Raw genomic sequence first — 15,607 nt, forward strand, 5'->3', positions numbered from 1 at the left:
AGTAAGAAATACTGTCTGCTAAATGAAGCAGGAAACCTGAATAACTTCCGGCTTACTTCCCAAGGCCTGTTTGCCAAATATTAAATGAATTTATCCCCAGCACTGATGTGCTTAGCTCCAGCTGGATATGCCATTTATTTCTTCCAAAGGCAGGAAGCCTGCAAGCATTTCCACCTCTGTATAGCTTTATTAAGTTCTATTGGATTTCAACCAAGCTTGTCTGGTGTCTCTTTTGTTTCCTCCACAGTCTGGGTCACCAATCTAAGCACTTTTCAGTACATCGCACTCGCCTGCAGAAATCTGACCTCTGTGTAAAGCCATTTGCTGATGGACACTGCTAATGGAAGGGGCTTTATAAGAAGAGATATTAAGTAATATAGTTTCACTTAAAAGCCTATATGAGGCTGACATTATGGACATGAGAGGATTATGCATCTGTGTGAAGAGTTCCTTATACAGCGCACAGTGTCTTTTTAATTCACTGCTTCACATCAAACCCAGTATCTCAAGCACCAGGAGTCTCTTCCCACTGGCTGTAACTCACACTTCCAAGCTGTCTCCACTCCTCTCTCACCTCATGTTCTGCCCCTCCATAAAGCGCAACCTTTTTTGTGCACATCCACCCTGCACCTGCTTACCCTGTTTCTTGAAACTCATTAAAGGGGTGAGGTTATGAGTTATGCTCTGAGTGAACCGCAGTGAATTTTACCTCTATGAACAATGGAGATACTTTCCATCCATGCCACGTTCAGATGACTGCAGGAACTCACTTGACAAACTTAACTGGCGAGGGATCAGCTTTTAGTACCTAGTAATTTTCACATGAGAAAAAGTTGCACAGACAACACAGAACATATAATCTTGTTCTTCACAAAAACAAACTGCTCCAGAATTTTTACTTTATAGAAGAAAAACACAGTTTGCGTGTTACATTATTAACAACACAATTTTTGCAATAGGCTAACCAAACCTTGAGAAGTTCAGTGAACAAGTCTTTTATAAAAGCAACAAATTTCTTACCAGTAATAGAAACTGAAATAGGGCAGGTCTACTATTTCAGAGGTTTTTCTTTCTCCAGTTTTTGTGACAACATTTACTATTATTTTCCTGTGGTCTTAAGGAAATTTTGTGAGATCTCGGTTAGAAAAGACTCACCATCAGTTCAATTGAGCAGATAAGAAATAGTCTTTAAAAGTGCCAGGGACAGTAATCAGCTGTTGGAACAGCTTCCTGAGCGTGGTAATGGCTATCTCCATTGCTAAAAACATCCAACTAAAGCTGCTGTAGTACGTTACACAGTATGAATTTTATTTATGGAATTTCTGTGGTTGTTTCTGAGTTAATTACAACAGATTTTCTGAATTTATTTCTATCCAGACTGGGATAGAAATCTCTTGAGTTTTATCACTACCTTTTAAGGGCCATTAGAGCTATATTAATTTATTGTCTATGTTGAAAGCTCTTACAGACTGACTTTAAAGAAACTTTCGCTCTTCATCTTTGCAGGATGAGGTCACTGCATAAATACACAAACTCCATACTTTAAAAGTAAGAAAAAAAATGCTTCAGACAAAATATTCATTCTGAATTTTTTCAAATAATTTTATTAAATGATCATGTTTTACATGTCATCAGACCTAACCCCTGAAGTGCAAAAATGTTTCTGAGGTATTAAGACTGGAGGAAAACAGGCACAGTATTGGTTGTTAGGGACACCACATTACAGCACAGTGGACTTTGTGAACACCAGGCTTTTATACAGCATTTGTAGGATCACAGAAAACTGAGAGTCTGTACATCTTCAGACTTGAGAGCTAAGAAGCCCTGATTGTTATCCAGTTGTGTTACATCAATGAAAACGCAGACTTTGTTGAAATAGGATGAGGACAAATATTAAAGAGGTGTTTCTCTAGGCCAGTATGTACAGTACTTTAAAAACTTAAATTCCAAATTAACTGATGAATCTGTGACCAAAATCCCAACTGTCTATCCAGTCCAGCTTATTATATGTCATGTCTACTATGGCCTCTCTTGTACACCAGAATTTTGTCTAGTCTACGCAGCTATATCACTGCCCAGTGCTCCAGTTTGAAGGCATCTGGTCACTCTCAACTTGATTTAAATTTGTTGTTTATCAGATTCACTAGAGTCAACAGCATGGTACTGCCTGTGGCCTGTTATTCTTCTAGGTGCCCTCTTCCCCTCATCTATGCAGTGAAGAAGTCTAATCCATGGGGAGAATTTGCTACAGAAATAAGCATTGACCTACTATTCATTTATTTGCTTGTCCCTTCAGGGAGGCAGGGGGTAAAGGAATACTTTCTCCCCTTAGAGCATTTTCCAGGGTTAGAATTTGACTGAAAGTTGTAGATGTGGTGAATCTGTGCATAATTAATTTTCTGCAGAATATTAGCTAGATTTAAAACTCACTCATATTCTCACTCAATGATTTTGTTGGGGAAAAAAGATTTCAACCTCAATACTCACAGCATTCTCCTGGCACCTACAGCAATTTGCCCTACACCATTCGACTCACAGATACCCAGCCAAATTCTGTTTTGCGTTACTTTACGTGCCATCACCACAATCCAATGGAAGAAGTATCTTAAGAAAACATTTTCAAATGAATAATAAACAGAAGTCATTAATTACTCTGAGAGTATGTTTCTTTTTAGCCAAGACAGATGATAACAATTTCCTCCTGAGCCACAATTGTTTTTTCAAATTTATAATGAAACATGAAAAAATGTAAGTGATTCTCATCTTAACAAACATTTATGATTGTAGGAATGTTTCTGAATGCATAAGGTTTTGCATAGCACATTTTGATAGGTTCTCACCTTAAGCATCTTCAGCTTTAAGACCTGTTTGGGAAGCTGAAGACACGAGCTCTATTGTCAGCACACCCATGGGCGTTATGTCGTATATAGTCTGATCACAAACACAATTGAGATTCTCTGTTTCCTAGGATTGTCACCAATATCACTGCTACTTACCTACACACAACAATGTCTAGCATGTCTACAAATAAAGAATAGCTGGAATAGAAGCTGGATACAGATGGAACGTTGCCTTTTTTTTTTTTTTTTTTTTTTTTTTTTTTTTTACTTTTTTTCTTTTTTTAGTGGAAGCATATTTCATGGACAAGAAAGGCAACCTCAAACAAAAAGTGCAAGTAAATCACTTTCAGTTAAAAACTGGGTTTCGGATGCCACTCAAGACTGAGTTGTTGGGCCAATTTCTGTGCAGAAGAGTTAGGGAACACACAAAAAAGAAAACACTTGTGATTCCGAGGATGACCACGCCTGAAATCAGTGCACTGGTGACTGAATTCAGCTGGAAAGGAGGTCCGTATTGAGCTGCAAGAACAAAAATGCACAGGTAATTTCCAGTTAGAAATTCTCAGCAGTGCCAAATGCTGCTGTCTTTATATCAAATAGAGAATAATTACAGCAAAAGACTAAAATTATACTTCAGAATGAGTACCTGTCCACTTGGATAAAATTTATCTAAGTATACTTAGAAAACTGGTAGTTCTTTCACTACCAATTATACTGGGGAATAAAGACAATAAGGATACTTCCAACACACAATCCCTCACACTGGGTGACCAACCTTGACCTTTTAAGTTTAGGAGAAGATTGCCACTGCCCAAGAGCTGTCGAGGCAGAGGTGTAAGGATAACTGTTTCCATGCCAGGAGGGAAAGGCAGCTGTTTTTATGGGGTCCAATCCAAGAAGATAAGGCAACAGATAGCTAGTACAGTTCTGAGGACAGCATCAGTTGCTTCTGCCACTGGGTCCTCTTACAAGCAAGTAAGAAGCAGGATGGCTTAACAGACCATCCTTTCTTTACTAATCATTAGCAACTCCCCATTACCAGCAAAATAACATACAAGCTGAAAAATGCCCTCCAAGTGTCCATAGGAGAAGCACTGCAAAAAAATAAAGCCCAGATCTCCCTGCAGCCTACTTCCTTCCTCACTCTACTACTGACCACTAGTTCTAGCCAAAGTTCTTCATGGGCTCTTCATGTGGTTAAATGCCAGAACAAGAACTAAGGCAGGACTCTCCTGAGTTTGAGCTCTGAACCGAACTGCACCTTAACAACCATTTTGCTGCACAGCTCCCATATGGCATAAGCAGATTTTACTGCTTAAGTCCGATTTTGCTTCTGGCAGTTGCAATGCTTCTTCACCCTCGTATGTCATAGCAACAGATTTTCACTTCAACTCCACCACAGGAATTAGAAGCTGCTTTGTTGGTGAGGTTGGATATACAAATGAAACTGAGCAATCCAAATTCACCAAATATTTTCGTTATGGCAGGGTGCCAGTATTTACTTATTTAAAAGACAAAAGCCAAAAAGAAGAAAAAAAAAACCAAAACATTCTAGCTCAGTGCCTCAAACTGAATCAAAAAGGTTCATTCTCCTCATTTCTGTTTCAATCATAAAACATCTCTTTTGTGTTTCTTGGAATTTTGATTAACTTACCAAGCTGAGAGTTGTTGGTTGGTGTCTCATCTGCATTAAAACAAACAAACAAACAAACAAACAAACGAGATGCATTATATTTTACAGACACCTGGTACCTGCCCCCCTCCTCTCTTTGCATACAAAGGCTAGCAGATGGCTTTATTTTCAAAACACATCAACTATATTTGCAACATTAACTAGCTGTTTTCAGTATCTCTGGTAAAATCAGTATGACAACATTAATTATATGAAGTCTCTTCATTTTTTTAGGCAAATGCAACAACTCAAAGTTACTTAGTATTCTGAGGGGGAAAAAAGAAAGCATGCAAACAAGAAAAAGTTTTTCCAAGGAAAACTAAAGCAACGACCTTAAGCGATGACAAAAACACCATTTCTCAACGTACCCTCTGCTCTTGGCTCCTACATACTGTACTTGGGGAAACATTTATATTCCATTTACACTTACCATTGCCCATCTCAAAACTACACTTTTTGTCACTGTTTTTGCTTTTTCATGCAACTTGTAATCACAGCTTATGTACACATCTATTTTGAGCAGCTGTCTTCTATGGTTAAGTGAGACAACCATCAAAAGCTGTACAATCTCACCTTCACAAATAGGTGCTTACTTTGACTCTGAATACAGAGACCAAAACATTTTCTGTTGTGTATTTCTCTTGCAGTGACTTACTTTAGTTTAACAATCATGAATGAAGTTTCTCTGAAAAGAAGGTAATTTTAGAAATAAGAGTTCAGAAATACACAGGAGAAGGACCATTATTCATCTGCTGCAGCACTATTCAGTTCCTACTAAGGTAATTACATAAGTAGTGCTGTTACCAGAACAATTGATGATTAGAGTAATGGGAAGGTTTGGCTAACTATGTGAGGTGCTTCTGGGGAGACACTGAAGTGCACAGGACCAGCCCAGGCATAGATGCAGCACCAACTCAAATGTGGAAACCAGGGGGTGGCACATCTGCAGCCACATGACAAGCATATGTATTATGCTCAGCCAGGTGCAGCAGGTTTTATGGGCTCTCTAGTAAAACTAGAGCAGATCTGTTCTTGAAAATAGTATTAAGCACCTTTGTATAGCATTGTGTCAAAGACAGCACTGCCACCCATAGGATTCCTCATCCACAAAGCAGTCAATTCTGTTCAGCCTGAAGCTTTCCCATGCCCGCCCCCCTTTTTTTCTTTGACCACACTATTCACGAACCTCACATCACCAGTGCACTTACCACTTATTTGCACAACAGGAAAAGACAGTGGTAGAAAACAGCAATTACCTCTTTTTGCTCCAGAAGGAAAAGTGAAGTTTAAGCCAGATTAACTTGACCAATAACACTCGGGAAATTGGTGGCACATTCCAGAACTAAATCACTGCTTTTCAAAGTACATCCCACCAAAACATGCCTCTGTCAGTGGGAGTGGAATGGCCCAAAAGTATGCTGTATGAAGAAATCTGTCTAATCTAATAACGCCTTAGTCACATATCTCAACTAAAAGACACCTAAAAAAAATACTACTTCCCTTATCATAGAATCATTTTTGAATTGGAAGAGACCCTTAAATGTCACCTAGTCGTCTTCCCCTGCAACAAGCAGGGACACCTACAGCTAGATCAGGTTGCTCAGAGCCCCATCCAGCCTGACCTTCAATGTCTATAAGAACAAGGCACCCACCACATCTCTGGGCAACCTGTGTCAGTGCCTCGTCTCCCTTATTGTAAAGAATTTCCTTATACTAGTCGAAGTCTCCCCTCTTTTAGTTTGAAACCATTTCCCCTTGTCCTGTCACAGCAGACCCTGCTAAAGTCTGTCTCTTTCTTCTTTACACCCCCCCTGTAGATACTGAAAGGCTGCTATCAGGTCTCTCTGGAACCTTTTCTTCTCCAGGCTGAACAGCCCCAGCTCTCTCAGTCTTATTAGTGTTCTCATTAAAAAAAAAATAACAATAATAATCAAGAACGGTCAACAAATTATATATATTAGTTTATCATAGCTTTGGGATCATCAAATACCCGTGGTAAGATCTTGATTTTCTTGAAGTAATGCTTTATTTAAAGCTAATACATTAATATCTTTTATTATTATTATTATTATTATTATTTAAAAATGCATCCACAGCATTTGAATCAAACTTTACTCTTTAAAAGGGACTGTTCACATGCCAAGCTTTATATAGTTCTCATTCCTTGCCTAAGGCAGTGTTTCACTAGCATGTGTTTAAGCAAATCTGTCATTTATTTTCAATATGCATTCATTCATGCAACTCTGAAGTTAGTTTTTTTTCACTTTTTATTGACTTATCAGATGACAGTAAGGGTACTCAATTGGGACCATTTATAATACAGAAGAAAATACTGTTTTTCCTTGATGAAACGTTGCTTATAACTGAGGATATCTGATTCTAAAAAATAGTCTCTTTGTAGATGGCTCCAAATTATGGAGGGTCAGTCGCCCTCCTTGTACGTGTGGGCATAACTACTTTGCATGTAAAGAAGGATTTTATGCTCAAGTGTTTCAATTATCTTTCTTAGACAAGACTCAGTCCTGTACTCAGATTCCTAAATCTAAGGCTGCTGAAATCTGCAAACCGAATTTCTTCAACAGTTTTAAAATGTTTTATTTTTATTATGTTGTCTACAGCAGTCACAGAAGTACTTTTTAGAGACTGCAGGTTGGTTTAAAACAAAACCAACAAACATCAACCAAAAAAACCTCCACATTTTGACAATAAAAATGGACCTCCTTAGAGTTCTACTCAGGATCTGAAAGCTGAAGGCTAATAGCATGTATTAACATAAATAGCAACCCACAGGTGAAGGTGAAAGAAATGGCGAATAGAAAATGACAGTGAGTATTTATTAGCTGTCCAAATTAACTTGTGATGCTGAACACAGTACCTTAAATTCCATTAACTTCCAAAAAAAAAAAAAAAAAAAGTCACTGACTTTGGGTTTTAATTTTCATGAGGTAAAGAGAAAGTGCGAGTACTAAGCAGAAATACTAGCTCATCCTTTCTACTAGATTCCAGTAGTTGAAGAAAAATCACCCAAACTCATGGAGAATCCATCCTTTTTCTAAGTCATTACAAATTTCTGTTAAACTGTTAAAACATATCCCCAGGTGTTTGAAATTTCTGCCATGCATAGAAAAAGTTTGCTTGTTCCTACCACTCCTCGTAATGATGGGGCCAGCAGTGATCACAGCATTGCCAGAGGTGCTCTGAGGCCTCCAAGTTGTTCTGCTACCAGCATCTCTTCTTTCTCTGTGACTGCAAATCTGAGTGGTTAATGAAAACAATCACTGTTTCAGACTGGAATGGAATTATTGCCCTTCTGTGCTTCCTGTTTTAATGGAAGTTCTTTTACAAGCAATACTACAACTTTTATTTCTTATAGTATGCATTAAATTACTTTGCAATAAAAACAACTGCAATATTCTGTAGAAGAGTATCTTGTAAATGCCTAGCTTCCCGTTGTAGTTTGCCTTACTTCATTTACAGAACTACATTGCTGTTGTGTACAAGATTCATCTTACAGTTTATTAAATTTTCAGTAGTTAATTTCCCAATGCTTTGTTTACAGTCAGTTTTCACAATAAATGTGTTTTGCCTGACTACAGATAGACAACATGCTACAGTTCCTGTTCTAGCAGAGTTCTTAAGTTAAACTTCATATTTTTCCATGGACTCCTAAATAGCAGTGACACGTTAAAACCATTCCCAGCATTCTACCATCTGGAATCCACTTTTAATTAGCATCTCTCTTATCTATCTTAATCTTGGTTACTCAAGAATGCTTCAAACAAGATTATTTCTTGGTTTTCAACTGCATGTGAAAGAATTTCAAAACCCATAGAACATGCACCTCCACAGAAACAAAGAATTGCATTTAAGATGTTGGAATTGAGGGCATTTTATAATTTTGAATGGAAAGTCATTCAGCAGGAAATGATACTGCATTTTGAAGATATCAGCGCAGAATATTTTGTGTTCAATATACAAACTGTGTTTCAGTTTCCAAAATATATTTGTTGTTTGCAATGCCCCCAAAAGGAAATGATCTTTGAATTGAATTGAATGTTTGAACGTCAACACCACAGCACTTTTGTAACTATAAGGGAGATTATAATAAATAAGAGGGGGAGGCATTATTTTTTCCCCACTATAAGCAATACTTTCAAATATCCCTCAGAGTAAGTTTGCTTACCATTACAATAAGTTTTATATTAATTATATTTAAAATATTTATATTAATCTGCAATGATTACGGATACTTTGTTTCTATGCTATATTAAGACTACTAGATCTCAAGATGTCTCAGTCATTACTTTTAATAAGCAGCTAAGGATCAAAAGAAAAAAGATGACTGATTGCATGTCCAACAACCTGTGCAACCTGCACATCTATTATGGATGAGCACATTCATTACCATATTCACCATAAGTTGTTTTACATTCCTTCAGATGCACGAAGCTCATCTTATTTTGACTACACAAGTCACCTTTATTCTGTGCATTCCAAGCATCTGTTACTTTTGGATGCAGACAAACTCCAGTGTGACTATCTTACATTCAGAGAATTTGCATCAATTTCCATCAATTGAAACTTACTGGCACAAGAAAGGGACAGTCATCTGCTCTGCACAGCTTTGTCACGCAGTGGAGGAAGACCGTAGACATCTTCTGGTTCTTGTGCTTCACAAAGCGGAATACCTCAAATGAAAATCGCCCCATTTGGCTCTTGCCATTTTCAATGATAGTTGTCTGAGGGTCCTTGTCACAGCTAGTTTTTGTAGAGAAGATTAAAGCTAGGATGATTAGATAGATGGCTGGCTTTTTAAAACTATTAGGTGAGAATAAGACAGTTAGGCAGTCAAGTTAGTGCTTTGGGTCAACTGTAAAGAACATACTGCCACGATGTCCAACGTGTGCAGCCACAGTCACACAACAGGCTGCGAAGTCCTGCACTCACTGCTACAGAAACACTGTGCTTCGTTTTGTTTTGCAACATCACAGTTGCAAACTAAGGTACCATTTAATTCCAGTGATATAAAAAAAAACTAAAGGCAAAAGCAATAAGTTACCAGTTATGCTAACTGGTATAGACAGGTAATTCCACATGAAGACAATATTCTAGCAGTCTTCATTGGTGAGATTTAATCTGAGATACTGCCAAGATACTATTCACATTTTTCAAAATTCCAATTCAAGTAAATATTATTGAGAGTAGCAGGAACATCTATTTAACTTTAATCATTTCCTTTACTCTTTTCCTAAATACCAATCTACAATATTTTACAATATAGTCATTCACTGCAAGAGTATCTTTGGTAAAACAAAGGCCAGTTTGCACGTTTCTGTTGTCTCTAGTAGACACATTTTAGATGTACAGTTCTCCACCATAATTCTTATTACTCTGAAATTGATCCTATGCTTACGTTCAGAAAAAGCTGAGTCTTGACATGTTATCTGTAAGTTCAGCCCTTAGCCTCTCTACTAATATTTCTTAGAGTTTTCAAGCAGCCTAGAAACCACTATCTGAGAAATTTATAACTGTGTTTTTTAAAAGAAGGACCTACAATTACTGAGTTGCACAGGATTTACCTGAAAAAAAGATCATATCGAAGATCATCACTCGGATTACCAGATGGTGTAGTGTAACAGTAGTCCATCAAAACATTCCACCTGTACAGAGGCAAAGTGATAGATGATGATGGAAATGGCAGTATAAGAGCAGAAATAGACAGTGAGGGAAAACTTTCATTATGAGGACAACAGCAAGATACGCATTCAATATCGAGGATTTTATATCCTTCAGTTGAAGGTAATGATTGTCAAACACTAACCACCACTTTAACGCACAAAAGGTTACAAAGACAGACAGTTGCTTCTAAATCAGAATAACTTAAAAACCCAGGAGCTGAATAGGCATCAGAACAAGAAATAACATCCTCTATGGTACCTGCCATCAAGGTTGGTTGCTCTCACAGCTGCATATATTTTGGTTTTCAAAGGTAAACCTGTACTTGGAATGAGGAGCTGCTGGCTGTAGGTCGAGTCCTGAAAAATAAACATTGACTCAATATACCAGAAATCCCACTGTGACAAATCATCAGCATTCACAAAATAAACTCTCATCTAATTTTTCCAACTTGTGTTAGAGCACATAAGACAGTAATAGACTTTCTGTCTCTTTGTGTCCCATTTCTGGGAGGAAGTACAAAACAGTGCCAGCACTGCACTGTAGGCATTTGCAGTTTGTCTAGGCAGTTTGTCAGTAAAGACCAACAATTCATATGTCTTATTCCATGCAGCTATTGGGGAATATCTATTTATTTATCATCATATGAAGTGGCTGGGTCAGTGACTGAAGAAAAGGTACTATTTATGAACAAGGTTACTGCAAATGAGCACCTCAGTATGTCTTCCAATGCTCACATGCAGTCAAGTGGCTGCTGTGGTTTTCTAAAGGAAGAGTATAATTATATTGTCAGAGAGCAACCTTTCTCAGGGAAGGTTCTCAGGTTTTAAGTAGCAAAAGCCTTCTTTTAAATTGTAATGTTTCAAGAATTCCATTTGAAGAAACAAAACAGCTAAAAATTGGCCATACATAACAATGACTATATATAGACATAGCTGCTTTGCTAGTTTCTTGTTCACATTAACTTCTCTTTAGCAATGACCCACAGATGCCATAAAACAAATTTAGAATGACAGATGTTAATTTAGCATATCAAAATGCACTTACTGTTAATGTCACCTATGTCAAATAAGGTTGCTAATCCATAAAGAACAGAAACTCAGCATGTTAATACCTCTTGTGAGAGGTCAAAGCACTCAAGTAGAATTTTGGAAGTGCTACAATAGAACCAGTGTGGCAGGCAAGAGCAGCAGCCGACAGTAACAAGAAGAATTAAGTATATAAATCAAGAGATTTTTCTAAGGAAATAGTGCCAAAAATCACAGCTTGCTCAATATCCACCCTCTTCATTACTGGAGGCCTTGGGAGCCATGCATGCACACATGATCCTTTAGGATGTTAAAGTTACCTTGCCACGTATAAAGTCAATTATACAAATTTCTAATATCAAATGCCACCAAATTTTCCAAAATAATGAAAAACATTCTACAGTAAGTCCCTCATTCTGTAAGTTTTGGAGATTCACTGGGCAATCTGGTCTAGTATTAGATATGGAGGTTGGTGGCCCTGCTTGTGGCAGGGGGTTGGAGCTTGATGATCTTTGATGTTCCTTCCAACCCAAGCCATTCTATGATTCTATGATTCACAATCAACTTGTAAACCTCCTGGGGTAGAGAAGATAAAACCCATTTTTCTGAGAATTAACTGAGAAATAAATGCACTTTCAGTACAAGCATTAATAGCATTTATAATTCAGAATTAGGTCCTGAAAGGCAGCAACAAATAAGTGGTGGCCAGTTCCTTTTCTTACAGAGAAGTTTGCCAACAGTCCCTCTTCCTCATCTTTTTGGTCAGGATTATTTAAAAATCAGAGAAGTATAATCTTCATTTTAACAGATTAAGAACTGATATTCAGAGCTCTGCCAAACAAACAAGATTTTTTTAAAGAATGCCTTTGGAAAATGTCCTGTTACAATATTTATAGCTCATTATGTTCAAAGTTTAAAGCATTGACTTTTAAATCAGTTGCATGAATTATAACTCAATGTCATGATGACATGAATAATAATGCAAAAAATCGGAATCATAATTTACAAAAATGTTGCCTGATAGATTGAGAAATTGATATTTAAATCAGGTATTTAAAATGTATGAATAAAAATTTTAATCAACGGGAAAAAATCATTTCAGGGATTAATGTTGTTATTAAGTAGAGGTCCACACGTTTTTCACATTTTACTGTCACCATCCATATTTACACAGGAAAAACGTACACAATAATGCACATCCAAGTTAAATTACCTAAAAGGGTATATGACAGAGAGGTTAGCTAAAACCTATTAGAATTATTGACCCTTAAAATCATGTAAGTTCACAAAATGAGGTAACAAGTACAGTGGGCTTCAGTTTTATAACAAATCCCACATCCCTCATGACAATTAAAGATGATCAAAACACTCTTATGAGCCTTGAACATAAAAATACTCCAGCAAAAGAGCTGCCGTTTATTGTTAAGGGAACAGGTCTATAATATTTTTATAGAATACTACAGACTATCCTCTGTATCAGTGCAATGTACCTATGCACATACACACACAGATATATAGAAATATGCCCATAAATATAATGAATGAAAACACGACTATGCACTCTGAAGTATGGCTATAACTACTACAACTGATTATTTGCATAGCATTAGAACCTTAAAGCCAGAGCTGTAAATTGATGAATTGCATAAATACAGACTGTGCCTCCTCAAAGACCAGCTACCCAAACACAAGGCAAGAGGTACATGCAAACAAAAAGGTCCAGAGAACCTAGATTAAAGCTGTCCAAACTGAAGGCCTGGTCCTTCATCAGAGGAATGGGAGGAGAATAACACCTAACAAAGAGGACTTTACAATTTGCTCTACAAATCCAGTTTGTACCTACAGAATGCAGAGATGGATTTCATCTAGGTCGTGTTACTGTGTTTTATACTCACATTGTAAAGCAACAAATTCAAAGTGCTGATAAATGTACCATTGTTCTCCCTTACAGAAATAGCAGCCGATGACCTACAACAGAACCAGAAGAATCGTGAAGATCAAAAATGCATTTTATTTTTGTCTTTACACACTTCAGTGTTTTTTATTGTTAAAAAACTCAATGAGCTGTATCGCAAGAAGTTAATTTATCTGTTTGGGTTATAAACCTCAGAAATACAAGCTTATAGTGGAAACACTGACAGAACCTTAACTATATGGAAAATAATGGATACTGTCAAAAACATGAATCAGAAAAACAATTAGCAGAGAGGCAAAGTGACAAGAAGGAACCTGCTTTTCATGATGTACAGGATCTACTAATGGAAATATTTTCTTCCAAACAATTTCAAAAAGAATTTCCATGTTTACTGCTGTCATTTTGTCATCAGAATACAATAACTTTAAGGCAAGCTTTACAAGAAAACCCACAGTAGCTTCTCATAAATACTATGGTATCTCATACAGTGATGGTAATTAATTTCCCTTTTTACCTTTGCATCACCTCTTCTTTCAGTGTATTTTTTTTTCATTCTCTTTACTATTATAAAAAGCTAAGTATCATCATGTTGACAGTACTGCTATAGCATGCAAATATTTAGGTATGCACAGATACAAATATATATGGACTTATACAAATATGGGAATGAAACACAAAGGAATGAAAAGGACACTTACGAAGCAAGCTGGGTATTGTTAACCAGGTACTCCAGAGGATAGCTACAGCTAAATTTGTACAGAAGCCCAGGTAAATAGCTGATAATAGTTGGTGGGTCTGGTGTATCTATATAGCCCGAAACATTACCTATCTGTACCACTGAGATATTCCCATAAGCATTGACACCTCGAGCTGAGGACACCTATTGAGGGAGATAGAAAACAAGTATTACCAGGAAGTTGAACATGGGACAAGAGTTATACCTGATGCTTCACCCATCATTCACCCAGAAATATCTTCAGAAAGATCTGTTGAAAATGAGTTTGCTTTATCAACACCGTGTTGCTTATGTTCTGTCTCTAACCTCCCCAGGATCAAGCATATACAGTTCATAGGGGATATCACTGTTCTTGAAACACAGATTTGAGTAACATTTGAGTAAAACTGATGAATCCTGGTAAGCACTTCCTCTGGGAATTCCCAATGAATTTGAGTGTTTTGGACAATGGTGAAGGAACTTTTCTATTACAATGCCAATGGCATGTGACTAATTGCTCAGTCAATGGCAGGAAAATGCTCAGTATCAGATTTCCTAGTCTGTCCCTTGCTTAAGAAACACAACCTGGAGCACCCAGGTAGCATAACCTGCCACTGCTATTTGGCTTTCTCCCCATCCCATCCTCCCAAAAATCAAAAAGGTTGGTATTCCCTTTGTTTATATGGAAAGCAAGTTTGAAGCCTTCACTGTGAAAAAGAGCCAAAAAGTTGCATGGGATTTTACTATTCCATCGTGGGGACCCTAAAACTTGTAGCTCCTTCATCCTCTTCGTGGCTCAGCATGCCTAGACAGGTTGAGAAGAATTTTTGGTTATATTTTTATCTTGTGCAGCTTTGTGGGAGCCCCGTTGGAATCTCCAATCTGCAGTTATTTGGATTGATAAGAAAGCACGTTCTTAAAGTTATAATCAAAGAGCATGTTCTCAGAGTTGACAGTGTGACTGACTCCACACGAAGAGCAAAAAGTTCCTTCCTGTCAACTTCTAACACAGGAGATGGAAGGTACTCAGAGACTGGGAAAAGTGAATCTTGAGCTTGGTGAACTTAGTTTTGTTGAAAATTTTAAAGAAAACTCAGCCTGAGGCAAATAGGTCAGAGAGCATTTTGAACAATTCAGCACAGTTTGACAAAATTATTAGCAACTGAAAACAGCAGCACTGTTATGAAAACTGACAGCTAACTTTGATTGTATGAATTGCAGGTAGAACATAAGCCTTAAAAATAATACATTTTTACACATTTTTGTTATTTATTCATAGGCAGTTTGATACAAACAGTGAAGACCTGTACAGGGCAACATATACAACTTGTGCAAGCTCACTCTTCCTTGGTTGAGAAGGTCTAAGTTGTTTTGTTTTTGTTTTTTTTTTTTTTTTTTTTTTTTTCAGTCATTCACTGGTAGATAACTCTTTTTCAAGGGAGTGAAATTTATATCGGTAGGAAACAGGGTTTGAAGTCAGCTCCTGGATCAGATTCTGGTTTGAAAAACTAGCTAAATGTTACATTTAATTATTAGTTACATAAGGATATGCATTATTTATGCACAAAACAGTAACAAAATGCAGACTCTGAAGTCACAGTCAGACAAAACATCATAGCACAGATTGACACTGCACCAAGTAAAAGACCCGAGTTGAACATACAGATCTGGTCTTCAGGCCCACACTTTGATTTATATATATATATATATATATATATATATACACACACACACATATATATAAAATATATAAATATGTAT

At 37.1% G+C, this 15,607-nt stretch overlaps 1 protein-coding gene across 1 annotated transcript in view; it reads right to left on the reverse strand.

Moving 5' to 3' along the window:
• Positions 1–3,120: 3,120 nt before the first annotated feature.
• The window catches only part of ZPLD1 (zona pellucida like domain containing 1), a 28,384-nt gene continuing 15,897 nt past the window's right edge, over positions 3,121–15,607 (reverse strand). The window contains exons 4-12 of the mRNA XM_042868108.1: positions 13,830–14,011; positions 13,112–13,184; positions 10,450–10,547; positions 10,092–10,172; positions 9,099–9,270; positions 7,658–7,766; positions 4,495–4,524; positions 3,973–3,975; positions 3,121–3,359 (exon numbers count right to left, since the gene is read on the reverse strand). Of these exons, the coding sequence (XP_042724042.1) occupies positions 3,187–3,359; positions 3,973–3,975; positions 4,495–4,524; positions 7,658–7,766; positions 9,099–9,270; positions 10,092–10,172; positions 10,450–10,547; positions 13,112–13,184; positions 13,830–14,011 (921 nt within the window). The 3' untranslated portion in view covers positions 3,121–3,186. The remainder of the gene's footprint in view (positions 3,360–3,972; positions 3,976–4,494; positions 4,525–7,657; positions 7,767–9,098; positions 9,271–10,091; positions 10,173–10,449; positions 10,548–13,111; positions 13,185–13,829; positions 14,012–15,607) is intronic.

This window comes from Lagopus leucura, unplaced genomic scaffold (genome assembly GCF_019238085.1).
Source record: "Lagopus leucura isolate 7727_CA_CO unplaced genomic scaffold, USGS_WTPT01 Super-Scaffold_100001, whole genome shotgun sequence".
Taxonomy (NCBI): Eukaryota; Metazoa; Chordata; class Aves; order Galliformes; family Phasianidae; genus Lagopus; species Lagopus leucura.